This window comes from Protopterus annectens, chromosome 6.part0, assembly GCF_019279795.1.
Source record: "Protopterus annectens isolate FY-2018-M chromosome 6.part0, PAN1.0, whole genome shotgun sequence".
NCBI classification, from domain to species: Eukaryota; Metazoa; Chordata; order Ceratodontiformes; family Protopteridae; genus Protopterus; species Protopterus annectens.
In genome coordinates this window covers 37,862,637-37,889,760 of record NC_056737.1, presented here as the reverse complement: position 1 = coordinate 37,889,760, position 27,124 = coordinate 37,862,637, and the positions used below count along the sequence as shown (strand labels likewise).

At 43.8% G+C, this 27,124-nt stretch overlaps 1 protein-coding gene across 3 annotated transcripts in view; it reads right to left on the bottom strand.

The window, feature by feature from the left end:
* The window catches only part of EIF2AK4 (eukaryotic translation initiation factor 2 alpha kinase 4), a 3,701,979-nt gene that overhangs the window by 3,330,006 nt on the left and 344,849 nt on the right, over positions 1-27,124 (bottom strand). For all 3 annotated transcript variants that reach the window (XM_044073832.1, XM_044073831.1, XM_044073833.1), the window contains one exon: positions 13,245-13,347. In XM_044073832.1, the coding sequence (XP_043929767.1) occupies positions 13,245-13,347 (103 nt within the window). The remainder of the gene's footprint in view (positions 1-13,244; positions 13,348-27,124) is intronic.

Sequence of the window (27,124 nt, the reverse complement as noted above, 5' to 3'; positions counted from 1 at the left end):
GGATTGCCTACGAAGAGCAATCGCTGAAGCCGCTGCCCTACTCGATCCTTCGGCTGCATAGGATATCAGCCTCATGGACGAGTTCACAATGGACGTAAGGGTGTTGAGATGCGCTGTAACTTTCTCTGAGACAGCGGCATCTGTAGCACCCTGGAGGGTATCTCCCAACTCTTTGACTAGATCCTCTGTAAGCGTGTAAAATGAGTCAAATAGTTCAGGAGCATAGAGAAAGCCGCTGAACTGAAAATGCGCTTCCCGTATCTGTCCATGGTCCTAGAATCTTTGTTAGGTGGATGGACAGATGAGGAAGACTCCGACATCTCCTTTTTCGTGGCGCTGCCACCACCATGGCGTCTACTGGAACTCCTTTGGTAAGGTAAGCTTTGTCCTGTGGTGCCGTGATGTACTTATTTGGCTTCCTAGGGACTGGTTCCACCGTGTCAGGAGTCTCCACGCCCTTGAGCAATTAATTCCATTAACTCATCAAAGGCGGAGTGACCCAGGAGGAGGAAGGACGGGCACCAAATGCCTTCAGCAAAACTGACTCATCCTCAGAAGGGGGGAGGGCTTGCCAGTCACCTCTCTGTTTAAGGATCTCCAAGATGTCAGAAAAAGAGACATCCTCTGAAGGTGACTTAGGGGACCCTTCTGACTCATCTAAGTCAGTATCAGATGTCAAGGATTCTTGTGGAGAATCCAAGTGTCTCCTCTTACACAGTCTTTTCCTAGGAACTTCTTCGTGGGGAGCATCCGAAGAAGCCTCCGAGGAAGAGGGGCACCCTCCAGGGGTGGCTGAGACACTGGTGCCCGACGCTTGGGCGTGGCCGTGGGTGCAGAGGAGGATAACGGTCCTTTGCGGGGAGGAGAAGCTGTACCTGCTGATGTGGTTGTCTGGGTAGACAACACCTTCCTCATGAGGTCGAAGGCCCCCGGGTCCCGAGTTGAGGTATCTCCCGGTTCGAAGAAATGGGAAGAATCCCGAAACAGGAGCCGAAGGCACCGACCCCGAGGACGGAACCGAATCGATCCGTGCCGAGGCCCTGAGAGGGAGAGTCGGAACCGAAACATCGGTCCGACTCTCGGTCCCGGAACCAAGGACAGATCTTCGGCCCCGAGACTCCGGTACCGGATCGGATGGAGTCGAGGTAAACGGTGCCGACCGAGAAAAAGACGGTTCTGGCACAGAGGGCTCCACAATCATCAGGTCAGCTTCTTCCGGCTCCGAAGACTGAACAGGTCTCGGAGGAGGAACAGATGGAGATAGTGGCAGGCCTTCAAGTCTCGACATCAACTGAGAGGAGACCGAAATAAGCTTGGACAGGGCCGTATGCTCCATAAGTTTCTGCACCACACGGTCCACGACGGTGTCGGAAAGGGCTCTAGAAGAACGAGTCGAAGGGATCGAAGACGGAGCCGACCTCAACAGAGTCGGTGGAGGGAGCTCCGTCACCGGTTCCAAGACTCGAGGCTCGGGAACTGCCAACAGTTGAACACTCGGCCCAAGTCTGTGGAACCGGTGATCTAACTAGACTCAAGAGCTCGGAGCCGATGACTTTGGCTCCGGCGCCGACCCTTCAAGACTTGGATGCCTGGTCTGAAGCATCCAGAGCCTCCTGGAAAGAGGGTTTCAGCAATCCTCTATCCATCAGTTTCCTGCGCCTATCTGTCATGACCCTCCCACTAAAAGAGTGACAAATAGAGCAGTCCTCTTGTAAGTGGAGAGGGCCAAGACAGTAGACACAGGAACTGTGGTTGTCTGTGACCGACATTTTTTGGCCACACTGACAACGCTTAAAGCCAGATTTCATCTTTTCAGACATATTGAGAAATGAAAAAGACAGTCCAGTCCAGTAAAAAGTCCAATCCAGTAATAGTGTCAAATCCGGGAATAAGAGTCTGTTTGATAATAGCTAAAAACAAGTCACCCACAAGTTTTTAGTCAAAAATGTCAAATCCGTGATAACTGCCTAAAGGCAAGACTATAATAAGTTTCTAGTCACAAGTCCAAGAAGGGGTAGGCCCCGAAAAACTCTAAACTCGAAAGTTAACTAAGTTAACTATTCTAAGTATCGAGAATTCCTAATGCACTCACACACCTACTCTTATACTTTAAGTAACTAGATAAAAATCTCTGAAATTTAAACAGAATAGATAAAAATCTTATCTGTACAGCCTCGAGCTAGTCTCCAGCGATGCGTATGCAGCAGCGGCAAACTAGATCTGAGGTAAAGGCAGAGGGGGATTGTGGGTATTAGATGTCCTCGAGCTTCTTCTCGATGCAGAGCTTGCAGTCGGCCAGCACGGAGCCGAGGATCGGCTCCGAACCCATGTGTAAGAACAAAGGCGAGATTGAACACTCTCACATCTTAGCTTTTAAGAAGACTTCAGTTTCCAAATTTTTGTAATTTCAGGAGCTGGCCGACCGGCACTTGCGAACTGCTTCTGCTTCGGGCACCGTGCGACAAGAAAGACGGAAGAAAATGGAGTCGGCTGGTTCCTTTATACGCCTGTCGCACTGATGTCAGGGAAGAAGTGACGACAACCGACGCCGGACCTAGACTTTGGAATTCGGCCGACCGAGGACCCACCTGATGGCAGGAGAATCCATCTGTTATGACTGCAGCTGTATGCACGATGAACATCGCTTCCATTTGCTATTGTATAACTTCCTCGTGGATGGCTTATGGGAAGATACAATGATCTGCTGAACTGCAGGGGACAGCAAGTTTGACCTGGCTACGACGGGAAGCGGAGCAGCCAAGCTGTCAGTTTGTGGGACTTGAGAGATGTGTGGGGAACTCCCGACGAGTGCGTCAACAGGTCTGGCACTGGGTCCAAAATCCACGGTTTGTCCACCTTATGAGTTTGAAGAAAGGGAAACTGGATTTGTTGAGGCCAGAATGGGGCTTATCAAAATTATGGTCCTTTCCAGACGTTTGGCATTCTGCATGAATTTGGGGATTAACGGCATAGGAGGAAAAGCATAAAGGAGACCCGGGGGCCAATCGTGTACCAGTGCATCCCTGGGGGCGCCCCCCGGAGGAGGTAGTAGGGCAAAGTAAATTCTGCATTTGGCATTCAATGGGGATGCAAATAGGTCGCAGCAAGGCTGGCACCATCTGCGGAAAATCATTTCCGCTACTTGAGGTTTGAGGGACCACTCGTGGGGCAACAGGATGGCTCTGCTCAACCTGTCCGCAATCACGTTGGATGTCCCCGGGATGTGCGCTACTATCAGAAAGCGTCCGGTGGACACAGCCCATTGCCAAATCCTGAGGGCCTCTCTGCACAATGGATAGGACCTGGTTCCCCCTTGTTTGTTTATGTACCAGACTACTGACATGTTGTCTGAACTGTCACCGTTCCCAGAGGCAAGGACTTGTGAAAGTGCTGCAACGCTAGAAACACTGCCCTCAGCTCTAGGACATTGATGTGCAGATTGTATTCCAAATTGGACCATTGACCTTGGACTGTTCTTCCCTGAAAAAGCCCCCCCCCCCCGCCCTATCAGGGAAGCGTCCGTGGTCACAGTCGCTGTAGGACTGGGTAATATGAACGGTCGGCCTGTTATTGGATCCTGACTGTGCATCCACCAAAGGAGGTCTCGTTTGCAAGAGTCTGTGATTAGGATTTGGTGAGACAGTGGGAGCTGTCGGTACGACCACTGGGCGAAGAGCATCCAATGAAGAATTCTCATATGCATTCTGCCTAGGGGAACTACAATAAGGGCGGCTGCCATCATTCCTAGGACTCGTAGGATTTGTCGTGCAGGGACTTTCCTGCTCTGAAGAAAGATAGTAATTTGAGTTCTGAGGGCTGATACCCTTAATGGGGGGAGATTGACTCGAGCCATGGTATTGTCCAAATCTGCCCCTATAAATGAGATACGCTGTGAGGGCGATAGTGCAGACTTTCCAAAATTGATTGTTATGCCTAGAGAGGAGCAAAGGTTGATGGTGTAATCCCTGGCTTGCACAAGGCGATACTCGGTGGTGGCAGAGAGGAGCCAGTCGTCTAGGTAAGGAAACACCCGGAATCCCATCTGTCTCAAGTGAGACGCTACTACTGCCATGCATTTGGTGAACACCCTGGGGGCTGTGGTGAGACCAAAAGGCAGAGCACGAAACTGGTAGTGACTAGCTCCCAGCCGGAAGCGCAGATGATCTCTGGACGCTCTGGCCATCTTGATATGGTAGTATGCGTCCTTGAGATCTATAGAGCACATCCAGTCGCCCTCCTGTAGGAAAGGAAGTATCGACTGAAGCGTGACCATCCAGAACTTTGCTTCTCCACGAAGGTGTTGAGTTTGCTGAGATCCAAAATCGGTCTCCAGTCCCCTGTTTTCTTCAGAACTAAAAGGAACCTTGAGTAAGTTCCGAATCCTATTTGGTCCGCCGGGACTGGTTGGATGACTCTGTTTTCGAGCAGCCTTTCTATCTCTACGACTGCCTGGTCTCGCAGACTGGGTGGAACATCTGGGAGCTTTTTGGGGGCGGGCGGGGTTTTTATAAAGGGAATATTGTAGCCTCTGGTAACTATGCTTTTTATCCAGGAATCTGATGTGAGATTTAGCCAGGCCTACGGGTATAAAGCTAAGCAACCCCCGACTGCCTCCACAGTAGGACAGTCGGGCCTGCACTCAGGAGTGCTGGAAGGGTTTCCCAGAGAAGGTCTCTGTCGCCCTGAATTTGCGGACCCCCTCTGCTGCCTGGGCGGCGTCTTCCATTTCTTGCCCCTCCTCTGCCTCTGGAGGGGGTATCACTCTGAGTGGGCTGAAAGGATCCCAGAGTCTTTCGGAACCACATTTTTCCGCCTCTATTCCCTTTGGGGTATGGTCTGGACGGGGTGGAAAAACGGAAGCCTACGGCAGACAGGGTCTTCCCTTCTTGCTCACACCTAGTGAGGGTGTCCTTTACTTTGGGGCCAAACAAGGAAGCACCATCAAAGGGGGCGTTTGTAAAGGAAGACTTGAAAGATTCTGCAAAGGAGCATAGGTGCAACCAGGATCGCCTCCTCAGAGCAATCACTGAAGCTGCCGCCCTACTCGATCCTTTAGCTGCATATGAAATAAGCCTCACGGACGAGTTCACTATGGAGTTGAGGGTATTAAGCTGTGCTGTCACTTTTTCGGAGACAGCAGCATCTGTGTTACCCTGGAGAATATCTCCCAAGTTCCTTAAGGAGATCTCTCTGTAGACGCGTGAAATGCGTAAGGTAGTTGAGCGATCTCATGGAGAAAGTCGCAGAACTAAATACGCGCTTCCCGTACCTGTCCATCGTCCTAGAATCCTTATTAGGAGGATGGACAGAGGAGGATGATTCAGACATTTCCTTTTTAGTGGCTGCCGCCACCACTATAGTATCCACAGGAACTCCTTTTGTAAGGTAACTCTTGTCTTGAGGGGCCGTGATGTATTTGTTATGTCTACGGGGGACCGGTTCCACTGTATCAGGTGATTCCCAAGCTCTACGGGCTATAAGATCCGTAAGCTCGTCAAACGGAGGGGTCACCCAGGAGGTAGAAGGATGAGCCCCAAATGCCTTCAGCAGTACAGATTCGTCTGCAGAAGGGGTAAGGGATTGCCAGTCTCCCTTCTGTTTCAAGATTTCTAAAATGTCAGCAAAAGAGACATCTTCAGAGGGGGACCGTGGGGACCTTTCTGCTTCATCCAAATCGGTATCCAATGTTAGAGATTCCTGTGGGGAATCTATGTGCCTCCTGTTGCATAATCTTTTCCTCGGTACATCCTCAGAGGGGGCTTCTGGGGATGCCTCCGAGGAAGTATGGGTGCCCTATGGGGCTTGCTGAGGCATTGGGTCTCTATGCTTAGCAGGGACAGAAGGTACAGAAGCAGAACACGGACCCTTTGGGGAAGAAGATGTCGATGTTGTAAGTGTCTGTTCAGACAAGACCTTCCTCATGATGTCGAAGGCACCGGTGCCCTGGTCCGAGGACGCCATCGGTTCCGAAGAAGCAGATATGGGCTCCGACCCTGAGGACGGAACCAAGCTGTTGTGAGCAGAGGCCCCGAGGGGAAGAGTTGGAACCGAAAGTTCGGTTCGACTGTCCCCCATGGAACCAAGAAAAGACAGTCGGCTCCGAGACCCCCGGCTGGCTCCGAGGGTATCGAGGTTAAAGGTGTCGATAGCACAACTGGAGGCTTCGGCACCGAGGGCTCTACACTCATCGGCTCTTCGATTCCTGGCTCCAACGACTCGAGGTGTCTCGGAGGAGGATTGGTCGAAGGGGTAGGAAGGGTCTCGAGTTTCGATACCAACTGGGATGGAACTTTGATGAGTTTGGACAGAGCCAAGTTCTCCATTAGCTTCTGTACCACTCGGTCGATGTCGGAATCGGAAAGTGGCCTCGAAGAACGGGTCGAAGGGGCCAAAGCTGTCACAGAGCGAAGGATTGAAGGCGGTGGTAACTCCGATACCGGCTCCAACACGGTAGTCTCGAGCAGAGACAAGGACTCGACACCCGACCCCGAGGCCTTTGGAGCCGGTGTCCGAATCTGGAAAGAGGTGCTCGGAGCCGAGGACTTAGGCTCAGACACTCTTGAAGACTTCGACCCCTTCGAAGACTTGGACACTTGTTCGGTCTTGTCCAGGGCCTCTTGAAATTCGGGTTTAAGCAACCCTCTGTCAACCAACTTCCTGCGTCTTTCCAGCATGACCCTCCCACTGAAGGAATGACATATGGAGCACTCTTCCTGCAAGTGGAGAGGGCCAAGACAGTAGACGCAGGAGGAATGGTTATCAGTAATGGACATCTTTTGTCCACACTGACATCTCTTGAAGCCTGATTTGGCTCTCAGACATTTTAAACAGTAAAGTTATGAAAACATATATATATATCAAAAAACACAGCACACACATATAGAAACACACAAAATATATACAAGTTTAAATATATATATATATATATATATATATATATATATATATATATATATATATATAATAGACAAACAGTATCTAACTATGTTATAAGGGAAAAAGTTATGGTAAAAACTACAATAAAATATAAAAATTACTGTCAATCCTGACAGAATAATCCAAGGCCTTAACTAAGTAAATACTAAACTATTTTTTTTTTTTTTTTTTTTTTATATCTAATAGAAAAAAGCACACTCTGTTAACTACACCTCACTACTATACTACTTATAAAACTATTTTAATCACTAATTTAAACTACAAATTTGAAAAAGATGAAATATAAAGAAAATATACTGGCCCGAGCCTCTCAGGATGCGATCTGCTGCTAGCGGCAAACTAGATATGGGGGTTGACACCGGAGGATTATGGGATAGCACTGCGCCTCGAGCTTTCTCGAAGATGCGAAGCTGGTGATGTGGCCGACTCGGAGCAGAGGATCGGCTCCGAACCCGTGTGGTTGTAAGAACAAACGGCGAGATCGAACAATTTCACATCCAAGGTTAACCAATTTTACTAATCTAAAGAACTACTAAGCAATTCAAGAGAAACAACGATCAAATTTTGCAATAAGCACTATAGAAGAAAAAAATCACTTAGCCAGAGACAGTGTGCAGCACTCCGATCTTGTTTAGCGGCAAACAAGATCTGGGGAGTTTCCTAGAGAATCATGGAATAGGGTTTTAGCCACGAGCTAATTAAAGACCTCAAGCTTTTGTAAACCGCCGAGTTGGAACACAGGATCGGCTCTGAACCCAACCAGTACAGAATGAAGGCGAGATAGGGCAACATCACATCATCAGTTTGGGATGTCAAGCTATAAACCAATTTAATCTTCCTGTCCTAACTTACAGATTTGTAGTGATTGACCCCAGAAGGTGCTGGACAGGTTGGACAGGAAGACAAGAAGGATGCTTCATGCTCAACTGATTTATAAAAATCAGTGCATACCAAGACTGTACATTTCCCGTTCCGGAGGTGGTAATGGCCTTCTCAAAATTGATTATATGTATAGATCTGCAATCAAGGGACTGCATGCATATCTGCTGACCTCAAAAGACCCAAACGTAGTGAAAGTTTTGAAACATGAGGATAGTAAGTCTATGATGACTCCACCTGCATAGTTTAGCAGAAGCATATCAGTGTGAAGTGGGAATAGAAATCAAACCAGAAGTAGATAAAAATCAGGCAGCAACTGAATGTGTCAAAAAAAAATAAAGAATACAAGGTGAAGGACCAGATGAGAAGGCAAGAAATGTGGAAAATGCATAAATATAGTTGCAAGTGTAGAAACCTTCTGGAAGAACATCATGTTGATCAGAACGAACGCAGTAGTGATTAAGGAGTGGCACATTCAAACCAAGAGATGAAAGGTTAATACTTGCAGCACAAAATAGTGAGGTACGTACACACTGGTGTACAAAGTTCATTGAAGATATGGGAGATGCAGACAAATGTAGGTTTAATACAACAGAATTGAAAACGCTCCCATCTTACTGCTGGCCGTGATACTAATGGCAAAAGGACTGTATACTGAAAGGCATAATAACGTGGCAAGACTTTTACACTGGGGATTGTGCAAACATTATAATATTGAAGTAGCTGAAAAACACTGGAAACATGAGCCACAAAAGCATTACAGAAAATGAAGTTTACTTCACATGGAATAACCCACTACCAACAATTCAAAAAATAGGTGCGAGAAAACCAGATATAGACAATGATCACTGAAATTGCTACACCAAGTGACAACAGTGTCTTACATACAGACAGACACAAAGTCATAAAATATATAATGGCTACAACATCAAGCAACAAACAAAATTTGGATATTAGAGAGACTAACGCTAATGTGTCTCTAGATGCTGATTTCACGTTTGAATTCAGCCTTTTTCACAACAACGAAGAAAATGTGAGAATGGGAGCGCGTCCTAAACAGCAGCGCGAACAAATATGGACTTATTCAGTTGTTGCTAGTAAAGCAAATACTAAGAAAAAAGGTACTATAACTAAAGAACAAATATCAAGTCCAAACATTGCATATTCTAAAACAAGAGACTGTCGCGAAAATAACTATTGTGATTTTAATGTGTCCAATGTTTTAAACGATTTTTTAGCTGACGAATATGATTTTGTGGGGAAGTCTGCTATTAAGCATAAATATATTGGGAGAGAATCTAATGCTACAAGTGATGATGTTAAAATTAGAATTTATTCATTGGGTAAAAAATTAGTACAACTTAGGAGTGTAAGAATTGATAATGCTTACTTGGAGAAATGTTTATTGTTGCAAGTGGTCCCTAAGGGACTTAGGTTTTTTAAACTACCACTAGGTATAGTGTACAACCCAAAAATTGAGAATGAATTTAACAAAATGTTTGATGGGTTTGGTTACACTTATATGAAACAACTTATAAAGTGTAATGAAGAGAAAATAAATGTCCTGTTACAGAAAGTGGAGGGGTTAAATAAATCAATAATACATGATGTGAACTTTGCAAATTGGTATGATTTATATTCTAATCAGTTTATAAATGCTAAAAACAAAGTGAATAATGTATACAACAGGAAAATGCATAAAACTGAATGTGATTTGGAATTGTATAAAAATGGAAGAGCATATATATGGCCCCACTATGATCAAGAGGGTGAGGGTGTTTTTGAGGTAGTGCATACGAAAGGAAGACGGAGAAATTTTAGGGCTAACGACGATGAAAATTTTCAAGTGGGGAGATACTACCCGGCTCCCAAGAAACAACAAAGGAGATATTAAATGGGGGAAATGTTAGCATCTATGCGACACCTCCTAGTAGTAACCATCCTATACACCCACTAATATCTACACTTTTTAATGGATCTGTATCTAGAAGGAAGCAAGTGGGGGACAACACACTAGGTAAGACCACACCAGTTGAGTCTTTTACCACTTTCGAGACCTATCCTAGGACCCATTGTTATGGGGGTTTCAACGTATACAATTACACTGACATTCAAGTCACACATGAAATTACATCATTGTTTAGTAAGGGAATGAAATTCATCCCTACAGTACACTTTAGTCTGTTTGCTGTCATTAAAGAAATTAAACTTTTTTGCCGAAGACTTAATTTAGCTATACAATTCAACGAAGACAAAGATAAAAACAACACAAATATTAGTAGGTCAAAGTTGGTTAAGAAAAGTACATACATCCCTGTTATGAACGCTCAAGTAGCATTATATGAGAAAATGGTATGTAAAGATATTTACACATTGTATAGAGACATAAAGTATAACACTACTGGTCCTACTACCTTCAATGACAATTTAAGCACAGGAGAAAGAAAATGTTTGGAAGAATTAATTCTAAATGATGAGATTAGAATAATGAAGCCCGATAAGGGCGGAGGTATAGTGATCTTCGATAGTCAACTATACCTAAGGGAAATACATAACATATTATATGAATCAGGTAATTATGGACAGGTCTCCCTAAACCAAATAAATATTGGGTATAGGCGTATTGATTTAGCACTCGAAGAATACTTATTAGACAACAGAATTACTAGTGAGTTATACGACTATTTAAGAACTGAATACCCAATTATGGCACACATTATAGGGATACCCAAGATTCATAAAAACTTGGAAAACCCCCCGTTTAGACCTATAATATCAGGATCTAAATCCAAAACTTTCAAAATAGGTGTTACTATTGACCAATGGATGAAACAAATTTATACTAAAGTGGACCATTTAGTAAAAGACTCATGGGATTTTTTGAGCAAGCTAACCATGGAAGTATGGGATGAGGACCTAACTTTCCTAACAGTAGATGTACAGGATCTATTTTCATGCATACCAGTGACTACAGGTTTGGAATATTTTTACAACAGCCTGACAAAATATTCTGGTTATAGTTGGGATAAAATTAACTTGATTATTGATATGATGGGCCTTGTTCTTGACCATAACTATATCTATCATTCTGGTGAACACTTCAGACAAACACGAGGTATAGCAATGGGGGCTTCTTGTGCCCCCATTTTTGCCAATATGGTTATGCTGGAATGGGAGAACAAGTATGTATTCCCCAGTGAATTCTATCAATACATTAGGCTATACACAAGGTTTTTGGACGATGTTTTTATTATTTGAAAAGGTCCAACAGATAAGATACCACAATTTATAGAATATCTCAACAATACAACTGATTTTTTGAGATTTACTTTTCAATTTGACAAAATAGGTATAGCCTATTTGGATACATGGATCAGCAACACAGGGGTGGGTTTTGCCTCAAGGATTTATAGAAAGCCTACGTTCTCAAACGATTATATACATTATAGTAGTTGTCATCCCCTTCACATTTTCAAAAATGTTGTGAAGGGTCAGAGCATACGTGTAGCACGAATGTCATCCACAAGGGAGAATATGACAAATGAGTTGGATGTAGTGTTTAAATTATTTCAGGATCGAGGGTACCCTACACAGCCATGCTTGATAGCGTAATATCGTATGTTAAGGCCCAATGGGGGCACAAATATGTTCCGTTATTGGGGAAAAACATTGTGATTACCCCTAATACCAACATTGAACGAGACAGGAAAGTATGTGTAATAAGGTTCAATCCTTATACGAATGTGGTTATTGAAATATTGAACAAACATTGGGAGTTGATCTCCAGCTCTGGTTCTATAGGTCACATAGTAGGAACAAATCTTAATACTGTATTCAAAACAGGAAGTAATTTGAAAAGAATGCTAGAGTATGGAAAAAAGGGCTTTCAAAACAAGAGAAACAAGGGTACCACCCGATGTGGATCATGTAATCAATGCAAACATATTAATTGTAACTTAAAAATTAAGATTGATAATATCACTAGAAATATAGTGTATTGTAGAAATGGGAATTGTAATACCCAACGAATTGTATATATTGCTACCTGTACTAAATGTTCCGCCTATTATATAGGCAAAACTGAGAGGAAATTTAAGACTCATATCTATGAGCATTTGTACAGGATTAAGAAAGGAGACCCTAAGAATGCATTAAGTAAGCATGTCATAGATAAGGGAAAGGATCATACTTTCACCTTTGCAATTATTGATCAGGTAGAGGTGGAAGATAGAGGTGGAAATTGGAAAACTTATTTGGCATGGGTTGAAAGCAAGTGGCAAATATGTTTGGATGCGACCACACCTCCTGGTATTAATGATAACATTAGTTTAAAACCTTTTTTAGCTTTGAATTAATATTTCACCTGTTGACAAAACTTCCCTTTTAGTGCCTATCTTGGTTCGTAGCTCTACAGCCATTAGTTTTAGCCCTAGTATTTGAAAGCTTTAGCATCCTGTTTCAACAGGGACTAGATATATTGTATGCATTAGTATAGTGCTTTTAGTTTATTAGAAAATTGATGTCAGATTATTGTATTATATCCATACAAATTATTTAGTGAACATTTTTTAATTATAAACACATTTTTTAATTATATATATATTTTTTAACTATTTGTAATTCTTGACATATGTAGTAAGGATAGTTTTGTAATGAACTGATTTAGGTATAATTACACACTTTTTGTACAGAAATTGTATGATCAAAAATGTATAAGCTATTTAATGAATATAACTTAATGAATTTTTTGGCGCCAAAAATGGTATAAATGTAAAGTAATTAAGGAGCTAATTGGTTCTGATGAAATCTGGGATGTATCAGATGAAAGCGCTCAACCCTGTATACTAGAGCTCCATGTGTTGGTTTTATTCAAGTTTTTTATCGTGAATAAATCTTTGGTACTTCAACTATTTGGTTTGCATCCTCTGTCTCGAGTCTGGGGATCTGGTTCTGCTATTTTTGGTGTTGCTAGATAAAGTCATAAAATACCAGGACCTGCAGGCAGAATGAGGGCAATGTGGAAGAAGGTTACCCAGACAGTTCTAATAGCAGTAGTCGCAACGGGTCTTATAAAAAAAATAATTTACAATCATACTTGGATAATGTTAATGATGCATGCAACTCTATATGAATTGCAGGAAGAGTCATTACTGGGCACATGGCGGGTGCTGTGAGGAGCACTTCTGACTTAACATCAAAGATTGAAACAATATTAATTTCAAGAACTTTAATCATACTTTGATTTAGGAATGGAGTCCATTCCCTGTCATGGTATTAGAAACCCAAAAGACTTGGAGAAATTAAAGAGTGACAATATGTAATGAAGAGATCAGAAAAATACATTTACACAATCACAGTGCTGAAACCTACTATATTATCAATTCAGTGATACCGGAGAATGAGAGCAGCAGACAAAAAGCATACAGTACCTCTCCACGGAGCTCTACAGCTAGCTTTTCCAGTCCTGACTGCAACTGATTGAGTTTTTCATGAGAAAGGCCCTTGGTGTTCTTAAGCTCCAGTTCTGGAAGTCTGAAAACAGTTAAGGAGTTATTAAACCTCCAATACTCAAAACATTGCTGACAGAATCAAAAGTTAAAACTTACTATATATACACAGATTCATCCCCAGTCAAGTGCATATGCACGGGATTTCTGAATGCTTCTGCCACCTACAATTTTCTCAAACGTATGAGCACTCATACAGGACAGGGAAAAGATTCCAGTAAAACTATCTTTAAATGTGCTATTAGCACGGTATGATTTACAAAATGACCACCACACACCACAATTTCAACTTTCTTTCTCACAATCAAAATAATACAATAAAAATCTGTAGTGAAAAATTGTGTCCTAACCCAAGGGGCATCTTAAATGGCACTGGTCTTAGGGCAAAACTTTAGGGATCACATATCCTACACAATGGTTTGTTTTAGAATGACTTCTTTACAAAAACATTTTATTTAATGTTAAATGGAATGCATATGTGCATAAAAAGCCCTCGACTTACCAAATAATTTCTTCCCCTTCTTCCCGTACCCACCCCTTCTCCCTTGCCTCACATTCACATATAAAGCAGTCACCGTCATGGCACTAGTAATGTCATCATGTCTGATGTCAAGGCCGCAGAAACAGGCTGATGATGCATCACCTTGCGAGAGGAAACGAGCAACCAAAATGCGATTTAAAGGGGCTACTTGGAGTTTAATTTCTTTAAAGAAGAAATACAGTCACTTCATTCAAGTACCAGACAGGTGTGGTATGAATCAGCTACTGGACTCCGCTGAGCATGACAGGCTACACAACGTGCAGTCCATACTAATTGCAGTTCATCAAGCATGGAGGACAGAATATACCCTGCATCATGATGTGAGGCAAGGACTGGATTTCATAGTCAGCTGAGGCTTAGGGAGCATAAGAATGTTAAGCCTGAGAGGAATGGGAGAAAAGTGTGGGTGCTAGCAGCTGTCCATACTGGGTATGGACATGAATTTCAGCTTTACACTAGTAAGACAGATCCCACCTGAGATTAGCCTAACACATAGAACTGCCACTGACTTGACTAGGGACCTAACTTTGATAACTACTTTACTTCTGCCAACCCCCCCCCCCCCACACACACACAAAATAACTAACTACTGCTGAATGAATTGCTCTGCTGTGGAATCATGTGCACTAATATATCATGGTGGCCACAGGCATTTAATATTCAGCATGCAAAACAATGCAGCTTATGGATATTATGAACAGTTACAGAATGACCCTCCTGTGACAACAAAACAGAAGGATTGCAATCCAGTAATAATGTTATTAGGGTCCTCAATTTGTAAGCCTCCACTACACAAAAGCATAAACACTTAAACAAGATAAGAGCAGGGTGTCAGTTTCTATCCAACCAGTTGTGAGTACACACAACAGTTAATTAACTCAGTACTATATCATCCAGAGAGGCTGAAAGTGGCGGCTATATCTATTCTGCCTTTTGTTCAATCTGGCTCTGTTGAGTGCCTTTACTAATTTCCATGTGGGCAAAAAAAAAAAAAAAAACAATGTGGATCTCCCAACCTACAACTGTATTTTCTCAGGACAATGCGAAAGCATCTCCTTACTGGTTACAAGGAGAGAAGGAGGTGTGTGGTGCCAGAGTTGATGCCAGGCCAAACAAAAACTGATTTAAAGAGGTTATGCATTTTTCTTTTCTTATTTCATACTGGTAACATGATCTGCAATGTGAGCTTCCCACGGCCTGGGAATGTGTGAACTTATCTCTCTTTTTGAATATAAATGGACATGCGAGGACAAGAAGTGCCTTTGAAATCTTCTGTGGTTTCTCAAGAAAGACATAGGAGTTGGAGAAATGGTAAGACAAAAGCCATCAAATGAAATGGTCCTTAGTTTCCAAAATCATTGTTCATGAGGAACTTGCAAGCGGGGGCTCTAAAGTGGAATGATTTGCTTTTCCTAATGTGGTCTGTACTGTAACTAGACATGAATTTCTGTGCAAAAGGAAATTATGTAAATGGACAATGCCTGAGCTCTGTGCAACAGATCTGAAGAACCGGAATAATAATTTTAAGACTGTTCCATGATGTAAATGGTGGCCTCTGTGTCAGTCTTACTTTGTCTTGTTTTTGTTTGAAATAAATTGCTGACACACTCGTGAAAAGTTCCGGTGAGTAATATTTTGCTAATTTACTTTAACCACGACCAATATTTCTTCAGTAACAGAGAGCTGGATATCCAGTTAGCTATACATCAGATGTTTTCTGTATAACAATTATTTACCTGATGATTTTATTTGCAGTCTGTGTGTAGTTTCAAACCTCAGCACATTTAATCTCTATCTGAGCTGCTTATTATTTAAGTAAAGTTCATTTATTTACTTTTAAGCTACAGATGCTGGCATTTACTATTTAGATACATATTCACTGTTATTTATTAATTTATTATTTGAAATGGGTATTGAACATTGTAGGCTAACAAGGCTGAGGTAGCTGCCTTCTGAGGTGTTTAGCCCTCTTGGAACTACTACAAGTGAAAATATCAATATGTATAATTTTACATTCAACTAAATCAAAAGCAGTAGGCATCTGGTGTGCTTGGATACTGAGCCCTATCTAGACTGGTTGGAGTACTACTTGCCATGAAAAAACTATGGGGAACTGAAGAATTCAGCCAGCCTTCCCTGGGAACTGCACGCTCGTGTGTGTGTATGTGTGTGCGTGATAACCTGTGCGAAAAACAGTTACAGTAAGGCGTACTGGAAGAAACCATGGTTTAAAGAGGCAAATGTAAGAAATGGGCCTGGAGTGCGAGACCAAAGACTCAGTTCTGCAAGTGGCCTGAAGTGACCAGGACATCTTTATGCAAGGCCAGGTTATGTGCAAAATGATTACTGAATCAGACTTGTACGCATTTTATTTTAAATTATGTGGCTACCAGTGGTGTGATTCAAGAGCCAATGTCTCTGGTGTCAGCTTGGAACTTTGTTCACAACTGATTCAATCCCCATCTGTGCCAGCAATCCTCCACAAGATACCCTGAGATTACCAGGCAAGATGCATTAAACTACCATGTGCAAAGTACTCATTTTTCTGTGAAATTAATAAAAGAATGCAGAAAGCAGGCAATGTAAGGGAAGCATGTCGAGCTTTTGAAGATGTGTCAAGTGTTTTGGCACATAACAGTACAACAATCATTTTGTTGACTGAGGAGTTTAATGTTTTTCAGGGTAACTATGCCGTGGGGGCTCAGTGTAGAAAATGCCATCATGCCATGCATGGCACTAAACCAAAAGAGTATGTACAGTTACAATGTGCAGGTGCAGCAGCATGTACTCAGTGAGTTAGCCTTTTTGGTAACAGGTATGGCTGTGACTGGCTTTTGAATGGTCTCATGCCCTACTGCTTTCTATGATTAGGTGGTGCATTTCTTGGCAGTCCAAGGGCGCCAGTGGCTACTCAGATATGAATTCCTGTCAGGTTATAAAATTATTTTTTTTTATATTTTTAATACCCATTGCACAGCAACATGAAGGGTAAGGTAACACTCTGAAGCTCACATCTGTAAGGACAAACTGGTCCCAAGACCTAATGTCTGCCATGAACACCAGCTCAGATTCAACACTGTTCATTTATTAGTAATGAGAACTGTGGCATTTTTCATATTTCTGTTATATTTATGGAAAGGAACATGGCAAGATCATGGGTATGATAGGATTCTAAAGCTAGGAAGCTGGTCCCTACACATATCTGTGCAGTACCCTGCTGAAATATAACAGGTTGTTTTCTGGTCAGGTTACAACATTTTTCATATTTTGCCCAAATTTCTTGAAAGGAACATAGCAACAAGACAGGTGATGTTTCATAATGAAGTTGACATCAGTGCAAACAGTCAATTAATACATCAATCTATTACAGCTTCAGAAATATGACCGTTCTTTTGCCAGACTATATGAAATAGGATTTTCAAAGGTCTGTCAATGTCAGTGAGTGGGGTATGGCACTATGCTGCTTGAGGCCTAATCCAGAAGTTAAAATACAGATATACAAATCAGCTACTGGGTCTAAATGGTATGAAAAATTAGATATTGACACTTGTTTTAAAAAAATACAACACATCCATAAAATCTGCAGTTATTTTCAATTATAAAAAAAAAAACAGAGTTAGACGTAAACATTAACATCTGACCTACTGTGAATATCTGTTTATGCTGAGCAATTTTTGCATTTACGTTGTCTGCATGACTGTTACGGTTCAAGAATTATGAGCAGTTGTTTCAAGTATGGTTTTAGAAATCTATTCTCTGAAAAAAAAAAAGAAGTTATGTACTCACCATAACGTTCCATGTTGGTAGTCCATCTCACCCTTCATTTTTACATATGGGTTTGGAGCTGATCCTCAGCTCCGACTCGGCCGATTTTCAAGCTCGAAGACTTGACTAAGCAGGTATCCCATGGTGCACCAGTGCAATCCCCAGATCTTGTTTGCTGCTCGCTAGAAACAGAAAGAAATCCCTAACCAACAAACCAATACTAAAGCGTTGCCAACCAAGAAATTTAAGATATTACCTCCAGATCTTCCAGGATGGGGGCAGGAGGGCAGGTTGGTAAAAATGAAGGGCGAGATGGACTACCAACATGGAACGTTATAGTGAGTACATAACTTCTTTATGTTAGGTAGTCCAGTCTCACCATTTTTACATATGGGACAATGTCCCTAGCGCCTTATTCTTGGGTGGCTCATTGGAAGATACTCCTGAGCACCGTGGAGCCAAAGGATGCTCTACCCCTAGAAGCAAAATCCAACTTACAATGAGTAATGAAGGTGTGAGGGGTAGCCCACGTAGCTGCTGCACAGATATGTACAATTGGTACCCTGGCTTGAAAGGCTGCAGAGGTAGACAGAGACCTGGTAAGTGAGCCTTGATCCTGTGGGGTAAAGGTCTGCCCTTCAAACTGTAGATGAAAGTTAGGCAACTCGAAATCCAGTTAGACAATGTCACCTTAGAAACTGGTAAGCCAAATCTGGACTCGGAAAAAGAAACGAACAACTGGTCTGACTTCCGAAATTCTTTGGTCCATTGCAAATAAAAACGTAGCTGTCTGTGAACATCCAGCTAGTGGAAACGATATTCAGCTGCACTGCTATGATTGGGAAAGAAAACTGGAAGCTCAATGGACTGGGTCAATGTGGCAGAAGAACAAACTTTGGGAACAAACGAAGGATTGGTATGTAAAGAAACTGTGGGTTCATGAAAGACTAAATAAGGTGGCTTAATTGACAAGACTTGTAGCTCAGAAACACGTCTGGCTGATGTAATAGCTACTAAGAACACAGTCTTCCAAGACAAATATTTTAAGGAAGATGAATGAGACAGTTCAAAGGGAGGGGATGTTACTTTGGACAACACAAAACTTAAGTCCCAAGAAGCCACAGGTTCTTGTAATGGTGGTCTCAGTAAAGTGGCTCCTCTCAAGAAAGTCTTGCATAGCTTATGAGACATAAGGTTGACATTTGGAGACCCTAAATAAAAATGTGAGATCGCCGCCAATTGTACTTTGATGGTGGCAGTGGCAGATCCCTACTGAATGAAAAAGCTCTGAAAGGAATTCCAGAATCACAGGATCAGGAGCGGTGTAAGGATCCACTTTCATTGTCTGTGACCCAAATAGACAACCTTTTCCATTTACTGTCATACAGCCTTCTGGTTGAGGGTTCATGTGACGATAAAAGAATATGGGACACTGATGGCGAAACATCATGAAGCCTGACTAGAGATGGAACTGGAGCAGCCAAGCTGTCAATTTGAGGGTGTGGAGAGAGGGGTGTAGCGAACCCGACATGTGGGTCAATAGATCTGGAACTGGGTCCAGAATCCAAGGATCGTCCAGGAGAAGAGGCTCGAGGAAGGGGAACCAGACCTGACGAGGCCAGTAAGGAGCAATGAGGATCAACTTGCCTCCCAGTCGGTTGGCTTTCTGTATCACTTTGGGGATAAGAGGGAATGGAGGAAAAGCATAGAGAAGTCCCGTGGGCCAATCGTGGACCAGAGCGTCTCTGGGTGTTTCCCCCGGAGGGGGAATTAGGGAAAAATAACTGCTGCACTTGGCACTAACTGGACTGGAAAATCGTCCCTGGAGGAAGAAGGTCCTGAAGTGCTTGCAATGCCAGAAGCATCGCTGTCATCTCCAGAAAGTTGATACCCACCCGACCTGGGAGGAAGATGTGGTCACAGTGGCAACGGGCTGGGTAGGCACAAAGGGAGCTCCCGTGAACAAGTTTGTTGGGGGCTATCCACCAACGAAGGTCCTTTTTGGGTGATTCAGTGGTAGATATTGGAATGATCATTGGGAGAACAAGAGCCATTGAAGGATTCTCATGTGCAACCTGGCTAAAGGTATTAACAACAATGGTTGAGGCCACCGTTCCAAGAAGTTGAAGAAACCATTTTGCTTTTACCTTCCGAAGCAGAAAAAGACGCTGAACTTCTGAGATGCGGTTTTGTGCTCTTTCGGCGGGTAGACTAACTGTCATATCCACTGTGTCTACCTCTGCACCTATAAAATCAGACTGCGAGGGGAGTAATGCAGATTTTTCCCAATTTATGGAGATCCCTAGTTGAGCACATAGCTGGATGGTGGCGTCCCTGTTTTGGAGGAATAGATACCTGATGGAGGGGGTGGTCAGGAGCCAGTCGTCCAAATATGGAAACACCTGGAATCCCTGACATCTCAGGTGAGCTGTCACTACTGCCATGCATTTGGTGAACACCCTGGGGGCTGTGGTGAAACCAAAGGGCAGAGCACGAAATTGATAATGGCTGGCTCCCAGCCAGAAGCGCAGATACCTCCTTGATGCCTTGTCCGTTTTTATATGGTAGTAGGCGTCCTGGAGATCCAGAGAGCACATCCAATAGTCTTTCCCTAACAACGGGAGTATCGACTGCAGTGTGACCATCCGAAACTTGTCCTTTTCATGGATTCGTTTAATCTGCTGAGGTCCAGTATTGACCTCCAGTCTCCGGTTAGTTCTGGGACTAAAAAGAACCTGGAGTAAGTTCCGGATCCTGTCTGGTCTGCTGGGACGGGCTGGATGACTCTTTTTGAGAGCAACTTGTTGATCTCCACAGTTGCCTGATCCCTGTGATTGGGTGGAACATCTGGGATCTTCTTGGGAACAAATGGTGGAAGGGAAAAGGGTATGATATAGCCTCTGGTAACAACTCTTTGTACCCACTTGTCTTGGGTTATATTTAGCCAGGCTTCTGAATACAAAGAGATGCGACCCCCGATTGGCCCCAGAGAAATGCAGTTGGGCCCCACATCAGGAGCGCTAAGGCCGCCCTCGAAAGGAATCACGACCTTGCTGGTATTGTGGACCGCCCCTGCCTCTAGGGCGATGTCTACCATTTCCTCCTCCTCTGCCTCTGAAGGATGATTCACTCTGTGTGTCCGGAAAGGCCCTATGGGACTTTTTGAACCACATTTTACCTCCCTTTGACCTTTGCGGTATGGTCGAGAGGAGACAGTAAAACGGACTCCCAAGGCAGAGAGAATCTTTACTTCCTGCTCACACCGTGTGAGTGTTTCTTCACCTTGGGACCAAACAAGGAGGAACCATCAAATGGGGCATTGGCGAAGGTGGACTTAAAAGGAAAAGGCTCCACAAAGTTACACAAGCGCATCCAGGAGTGGCACCTAAGGGCAACTCCTGAACCCGCTGCTCTACTCGCTCCATCAGCTGCATGGGAGATGATCCGCATGGAGGAGTTAACTACCGAATTTAGGGTGGATAACTGAGCAGAAATCCTATCAGGGACTCCCTCAGGACAAGCACCCTGCATGGAATCTTCTAACTCCTTGAGATCATCCCTCTGCAACCTCGTGAAATGGGTAAGATAGTTCAGAGATGGAATTGTAAAAGCCGCTGAACTAAATACATGCTTCCCAAATCTGTCCATCTGTCGAGACTCCTTGTTTGGCAGATGAACAGAGGAAGAAGTCTCCGCCAACTCCTCCTTTGTGGTCGCCGCCGCCACCACCATGGCATCTACGGGGACACCCTTGGACAAAAATTATTTTCCAGGAGGGGCAGACAGGAACTTACTTGGTCTTCTAGAAACTGGCTCCATGGCACTGGGAGTATCCCACACCTTCCAACTAACAAGATCCATTAGCTCGTCGAAAGGTGGAGACACCCAAGAGGCAGAGGGTTGAGACCCGAAAGCCTTCAGGTACACCGACTCATCAGAAGGGTTGACAGTGGGTCAGTTACACCTCTGTTTAAGGATCTCTATAATGTCCACAAAGGAGACATCATCAGAGGACGACTTGGGGGACCCCTCCGACTCCTCGAGGTCAGTGTCCGATGTCAGAGACTCATCCTGGGAGTCAATATGCTTCCTCTTACATACTCTCTTCCGAGGGGGCTCCTTGAAAGGACCTTCTGGGGTCTCCGGTGGTTCCTGAGGCTGCAGGTCTCTGTTGTCTCCGGAGATAGTAGGTACTGAGACCAAAGTGGAAGCCCTGGGGGGGAAAGTGCTTGTACCACTGGCAGGGGCTGTAGATTGTGACAGCACACTCCTCATCACATCAAAAGCAGACCTCTCCGGCTCCGAAGACCGTCCCCACTCCAAAGAGACACAGGACGGTGCCGGAGCCCGAGTCATCAGCTCCGAGACAGATGCAGGGTCCGAGCTCACCCTGGCGGAAGCACCGAGAGGAAGACTCAGAACTGACGAAGATCGATTCAAACCCCCCCCCCCCCATCTGCGCTGACAGAAGAGCTTTGGTCCCTGGACACAACGGACAGAGTACAGCGTGTCAAAGCTGAACTCGGCTAAAATGCAACAGCAAGGGGAGCCGGAACCGAGGGTTCCACCATTGGTAACAAGCACTCTGGCTCCGAAAAGCCAACATGGCTCGGAGGAGGAATCACGGATGAGGGCAAAACTGGTCCGAGTGACTCCGGAGCCGATGGGTCGGAGCAAACAAAAATTTAGGCAGAGCAGACGACTTCAGGAGTCTCAGTACTACCCTCTCCACATCTTCTTCCGAAAGACTCCTGGAAGATCTAGAAGATAAAGTTGGGGATCTCAACCTAGCAGGCACTGGAGATTTGACCAGCAAGGAGACTGGTATGGACTCTACAGACCAGCTCCGAGCAGAAGTGTCAACTATTTCCAAGGGTTCAGCAGTTGGCACCGAAGCGCCTGTGACCAACTCTGAAACCATGGTGCTCTCCTTCGGCTCCGAAGACTGAGTCGTCGAGGAGGCAGATTTTGTTAATTTGGAAGGCAGCTCCGAAACACCAGCCGGTGCTGGAGAAGGCCTTTTTGAACCTTTTGATTTTGAGTCAGTGCTTGACTTTGAAGACTTAGACGAAGAAGCCGACGAACCAGTTGAGGCTTCCCCGAAGGTTGGCTTCAGAAGACCCCTGAATATCAGTTTGTTCTTTCTCTCCTGCAACACTCTAGGAGAGAAAGCATGACAGAACAAACATGATTCCTGCAAATGGATGGCTCAAAAGCAGTAGACACAGCTACTGTGGCCATCCGTCAAAGACATTTTCTCGGAGCACTTCATACATTTTTTGAACCCAAAGGGTTTGTGCCCCTTGCTATCCTTAGACATTGCAAACACTCAAGCAACCAGAGGAGAAAAGAAAAAGAGAATAACTGAGGACTAGGTCCTCTAACTAAAACAGGCCTAGCCCTGCAGAGGAATTACACGAGGACTAGGTCCTCTAAGTTAAACGGGCCTAGCCTGGTGAAAGAGAAACTAGGTCTTTAAACTAAAACAAACAGACAGATTCAGTCACACAGGAAATTTTTCCAAATAAAAATACAGTGAAGTAGGAACACGAGGACTAGGCCCTCTAAGTTAAATGGGCCCAGCCCTGTGAAGAACTGGGTCTTCTAATTCAAACAGACCAAGTATACCACACCACACACACATTCAATAAGGTAGGACAAAATTTGCAACTGTAAAAGTGATTAAGACTTTAGCGGATCCCCGCCAAAGACCGCCAGTTAGCAATAACCGATTAACAGGAAATTAATCAATAGAAGCCCCTATTGATTCAGAACGGCAAAACCATCAAAACTAACGATTCAGGCAATAATGCGCAACTGCGCCTAACTACTGATACACAGGATACTACTAGTCACACAAGACCACAAGGCAATTAAGGTAAAGCCCTATATGTACACTTTCCAGTAAATAACAGATAATTGGTGAAGCCGCAAAAACTAACGATCTAGGCAAAGAGAGTGCAACTGCCCCTAACTACTGGTACACAGAATACTGCTACTACAGTCACATACGGCCACAAGACAATTAAGGTAAAGCCCTATATATATAGTTCCAGTAAATATGCAAAAAAACTCTAGTTAATGAAAAAATGCAAAGGACTTAGCCAGAGCCAAGAGAAACGCATCCGAACTCGTCGACAGGTCAAACGAGATCCGGGGATTGCACGAGTGCACCATGGGATACCTGCTTAGCCACGAGCCAACCAGAAGTCTTCGAGCTTGAAAATCGGCCAAGTCGGAGCCGAGCATCGGCTCCGAACCCATATGTAAAAATGAAGATGAGATTGGACTACCTAACATGATTAGTTGTGTAAAATCTTACCATAACCATAGATGCCCTTCTCTTCTATGGAAAGGCTCACCCAGACTCTGCAACAATTTGCTGTGAAGGAAAGGTTAGTTTGCTTTTTATTTGTTGTATTTTGTATTACTTTAATGCCTTTTTCTATTTTGCATACTGTAATTTGTTTTCTTTACACTGTGTTTTACTTGTATTCTGCATTTAACTACATATTAAAACTTGGAGAGACCACAGCTCTGTCTCTGGTGAGTCAGACAGAAATCTTTCCCAACCTCCCACCCGGTTACTGTTGTGCTCTTAAACACCACTGTCATTCTAGTTGCCTGCCCCTTATGTTAATTTGACCATACATCTAAATTTCCTCTCTGCTTTTACTGGCTGGTGTGAGCAAGCACAAAATTATCATTTTGTGAAATTAGTCCCCTTCAACTATTTAAATTTATTGGCCATCCTACTATGTACTCCAAAGTACCATAACACAAAAGTGACCATTCCTTTCAATCGGTTCCCTATTATAACACCTAAGACACATTCTTTCGAATGCGTCTTGGTCGAACTCAAAAGCCTGAAATGGCAAAATATGACGAAGCGGCTTTTAAGCAAATTCTTTCCCTAGGAAAGAATTTGCTTGGCCTCTTTGTTACTTTGCCGTTTTCAACACTGTGGTGCAGTCTCGGAGTTGGTATATTTAAGTGGAGGGGGGTGAAGGCCCCCACGTAATGTAATGTTTAATTTTTTTTTTTGTTTTGTTGGAACAGCGATTTTTTTCCCTAGGAAAAGAAATCACTGTCCTGTTGTGTCTTTTGGCTTTTTCCCGGTTAGGGGTCGCCACAGCGGAACTCTGGTCCGCTAATGACTGGCAGTAGATTTTTACATGCCAAGTTGCCAGCCCTGACCCACAACCTTCAACGAAGGTACACCCATTCACGCATGTGAGGTGATAACACTACCGCAGCACCACCACCGTGGTTGCTGACAGTTCGAAATTGTAAGCTTTCGCTTACATAGGGTCGATTAACCACAGTTTGCATTTTTAAGCATTTGTGATCTAATATAGACCCTTTCAATCTATCTTGCTGTTTTAAAAATGGTGACTCTCCACCAAAACTTAACTTTTTAGACAGATAAAACTTAACTTACCTACTTTCACATCTAACTCCTCTAGTGCACACTGCAGTGTTTAGGATAAACCATTTTTTCATCTTACATTTAAGCATCTAATGCAAGACCACCAGTTATTGAAGAGCCCAGATTCTGCTTCTCAGTAGTCATCTTGGGATTAGTGCTTCTGTTTTCTCCTGGTGAGAGAAGGAGTGCAGTCGCATGATTTCCTGGAGACTGATGATCACCAGAAAGCTTAACAACTGCTTCATAAGGTGACAGCTTGGAATCTGTGCTTAAATTCTGATCCTGATGAACGTAGGAGCAGAGTGCATTGATTCCTGACTCTTTCTGGTTGGAGAGTGAGTGTCTGTGCTTAATGTACTTGACTGGTCTGGTTGCTATTTGAGGTATCTACCAGAAAAAGGCTACAAGCCTACAGACCCTTGCATCATCTGGGACAAGACTGTGGATCACCAAACAGGCCATGGCCTGCTTCTCTTCTTGGGACTGGTGCTAACATTTTGCTTCTGGTGAGAGAAGAAGAAAAGAAGTATTCTATCGCAACAGAGTGAAGCTGTGCCGAGACCAGCATTAGTAGTAACCAGGCAGTAGCCATTCATGCGACTCCCCTCTTTTCATCATTCTTGACAAGCTAATTCTTTATTTTCAATAAGTACTGCTTGATTTCTTTCTAACTTCTGAACATCTGCCTAAATACTTCATCCTTAAATTTTCAGGGTTTACGTATTAGTTTCCCCTCAAGTGTTTGGCAGTGCTATGTACAGACTCAGACAACTTGAGTGACATTTTTCCTATAAAAGGAATATATAAGGAACCAGCTTCAGTACTGAAGTAATAATGACCGTCCCTCCTGGCATGTCTAAAGGTCAGTTCCCTGTGCTTTCGCCTACTAACCTGGTGAACCTGAGCAGTCTGAGGCAGTGTAGCAACTGCCTCATGTACACAGACAACCCTCTCCTCTTACCTCCCAACACTCAGACTTCTGAGAGATGTACTTATATAACCAAACTGGAAGCCATGCACTCTCAAGCCAAGACCAGACTAGCTAGTCAAGAAGAGGTCAATACCTGCACCACACCACATGCAACACATTGCCCTCCAGAACACCCACCATCACAGCTCTCACATAAAAACACAAACCACACACCCACCTTCACAGAGGCTCTCAATCTACCCAAACAGCAGACCTCCAAGGCAGAAATGCACTCAACCACCACAACACACCACAAACCACAAGACATATAGCTCACCTACACAGTGTGCCGCTCAATCTAAGCCCCTAAGGTAAAACAGTTTGTCCAATATACTAATCATAGGTGACTCAATAGTGAGGCACACTGATGTCCCACTCACTAGGCTGAACAAGGAGAAGGTAACAGTCAGCTGTCTATCAGGTGCCAGAATCCGACACATAACACATGCACTCAGGTCACTCCACAACAAATACAATTATTACTGTCACTGTCCATGTGGGTGTGAATGACCTGAGACGCACCTCCCTGGACTACATGAAAACAGACATGGAGGAGCTCTCGGACTATGTGGCCCAGGCAGGTGTGACCCTAGCCCTGAGCAGCATCGTACCGTCACCCAGAATGATACAGCAGTACAAGCAGAAAATGATTGACTTCAGCAACTGGCTAAGTTACTGCTGTCATTCTAAGGGGATCCATTATCGGTCTGCTTCGGATGACATGACTGATAGACCTCGATGCTTTGCCAGAGATGGCCTGCATCTGTCACCCCTGGTTTCCGGACACTGGCTAAGGCTCTTGCCACCCCTATAGTGCCTTTTTAGGCAATGTTCCAAAGACCAAATTACCACCGTAACAGCTATAAATAAATGCAATCTGAAGGTCATGCTGCTCAATGCTAGAACTCTAAATCTCAAGATGCACTTGCTCGAAGAACTCCTCAAAATATTAAACATGGACATTTGTGCTGTAAAAGAGACCTGGTTTAAAGCAGTAGAAAGCACTTCTGTGCTACCAGGCTATAACTAATTCCACACCTTTCGAACCCAGAACATGGACTGAAGCTCCAAAGGCGGTGGTGTCTCCATATTCATAA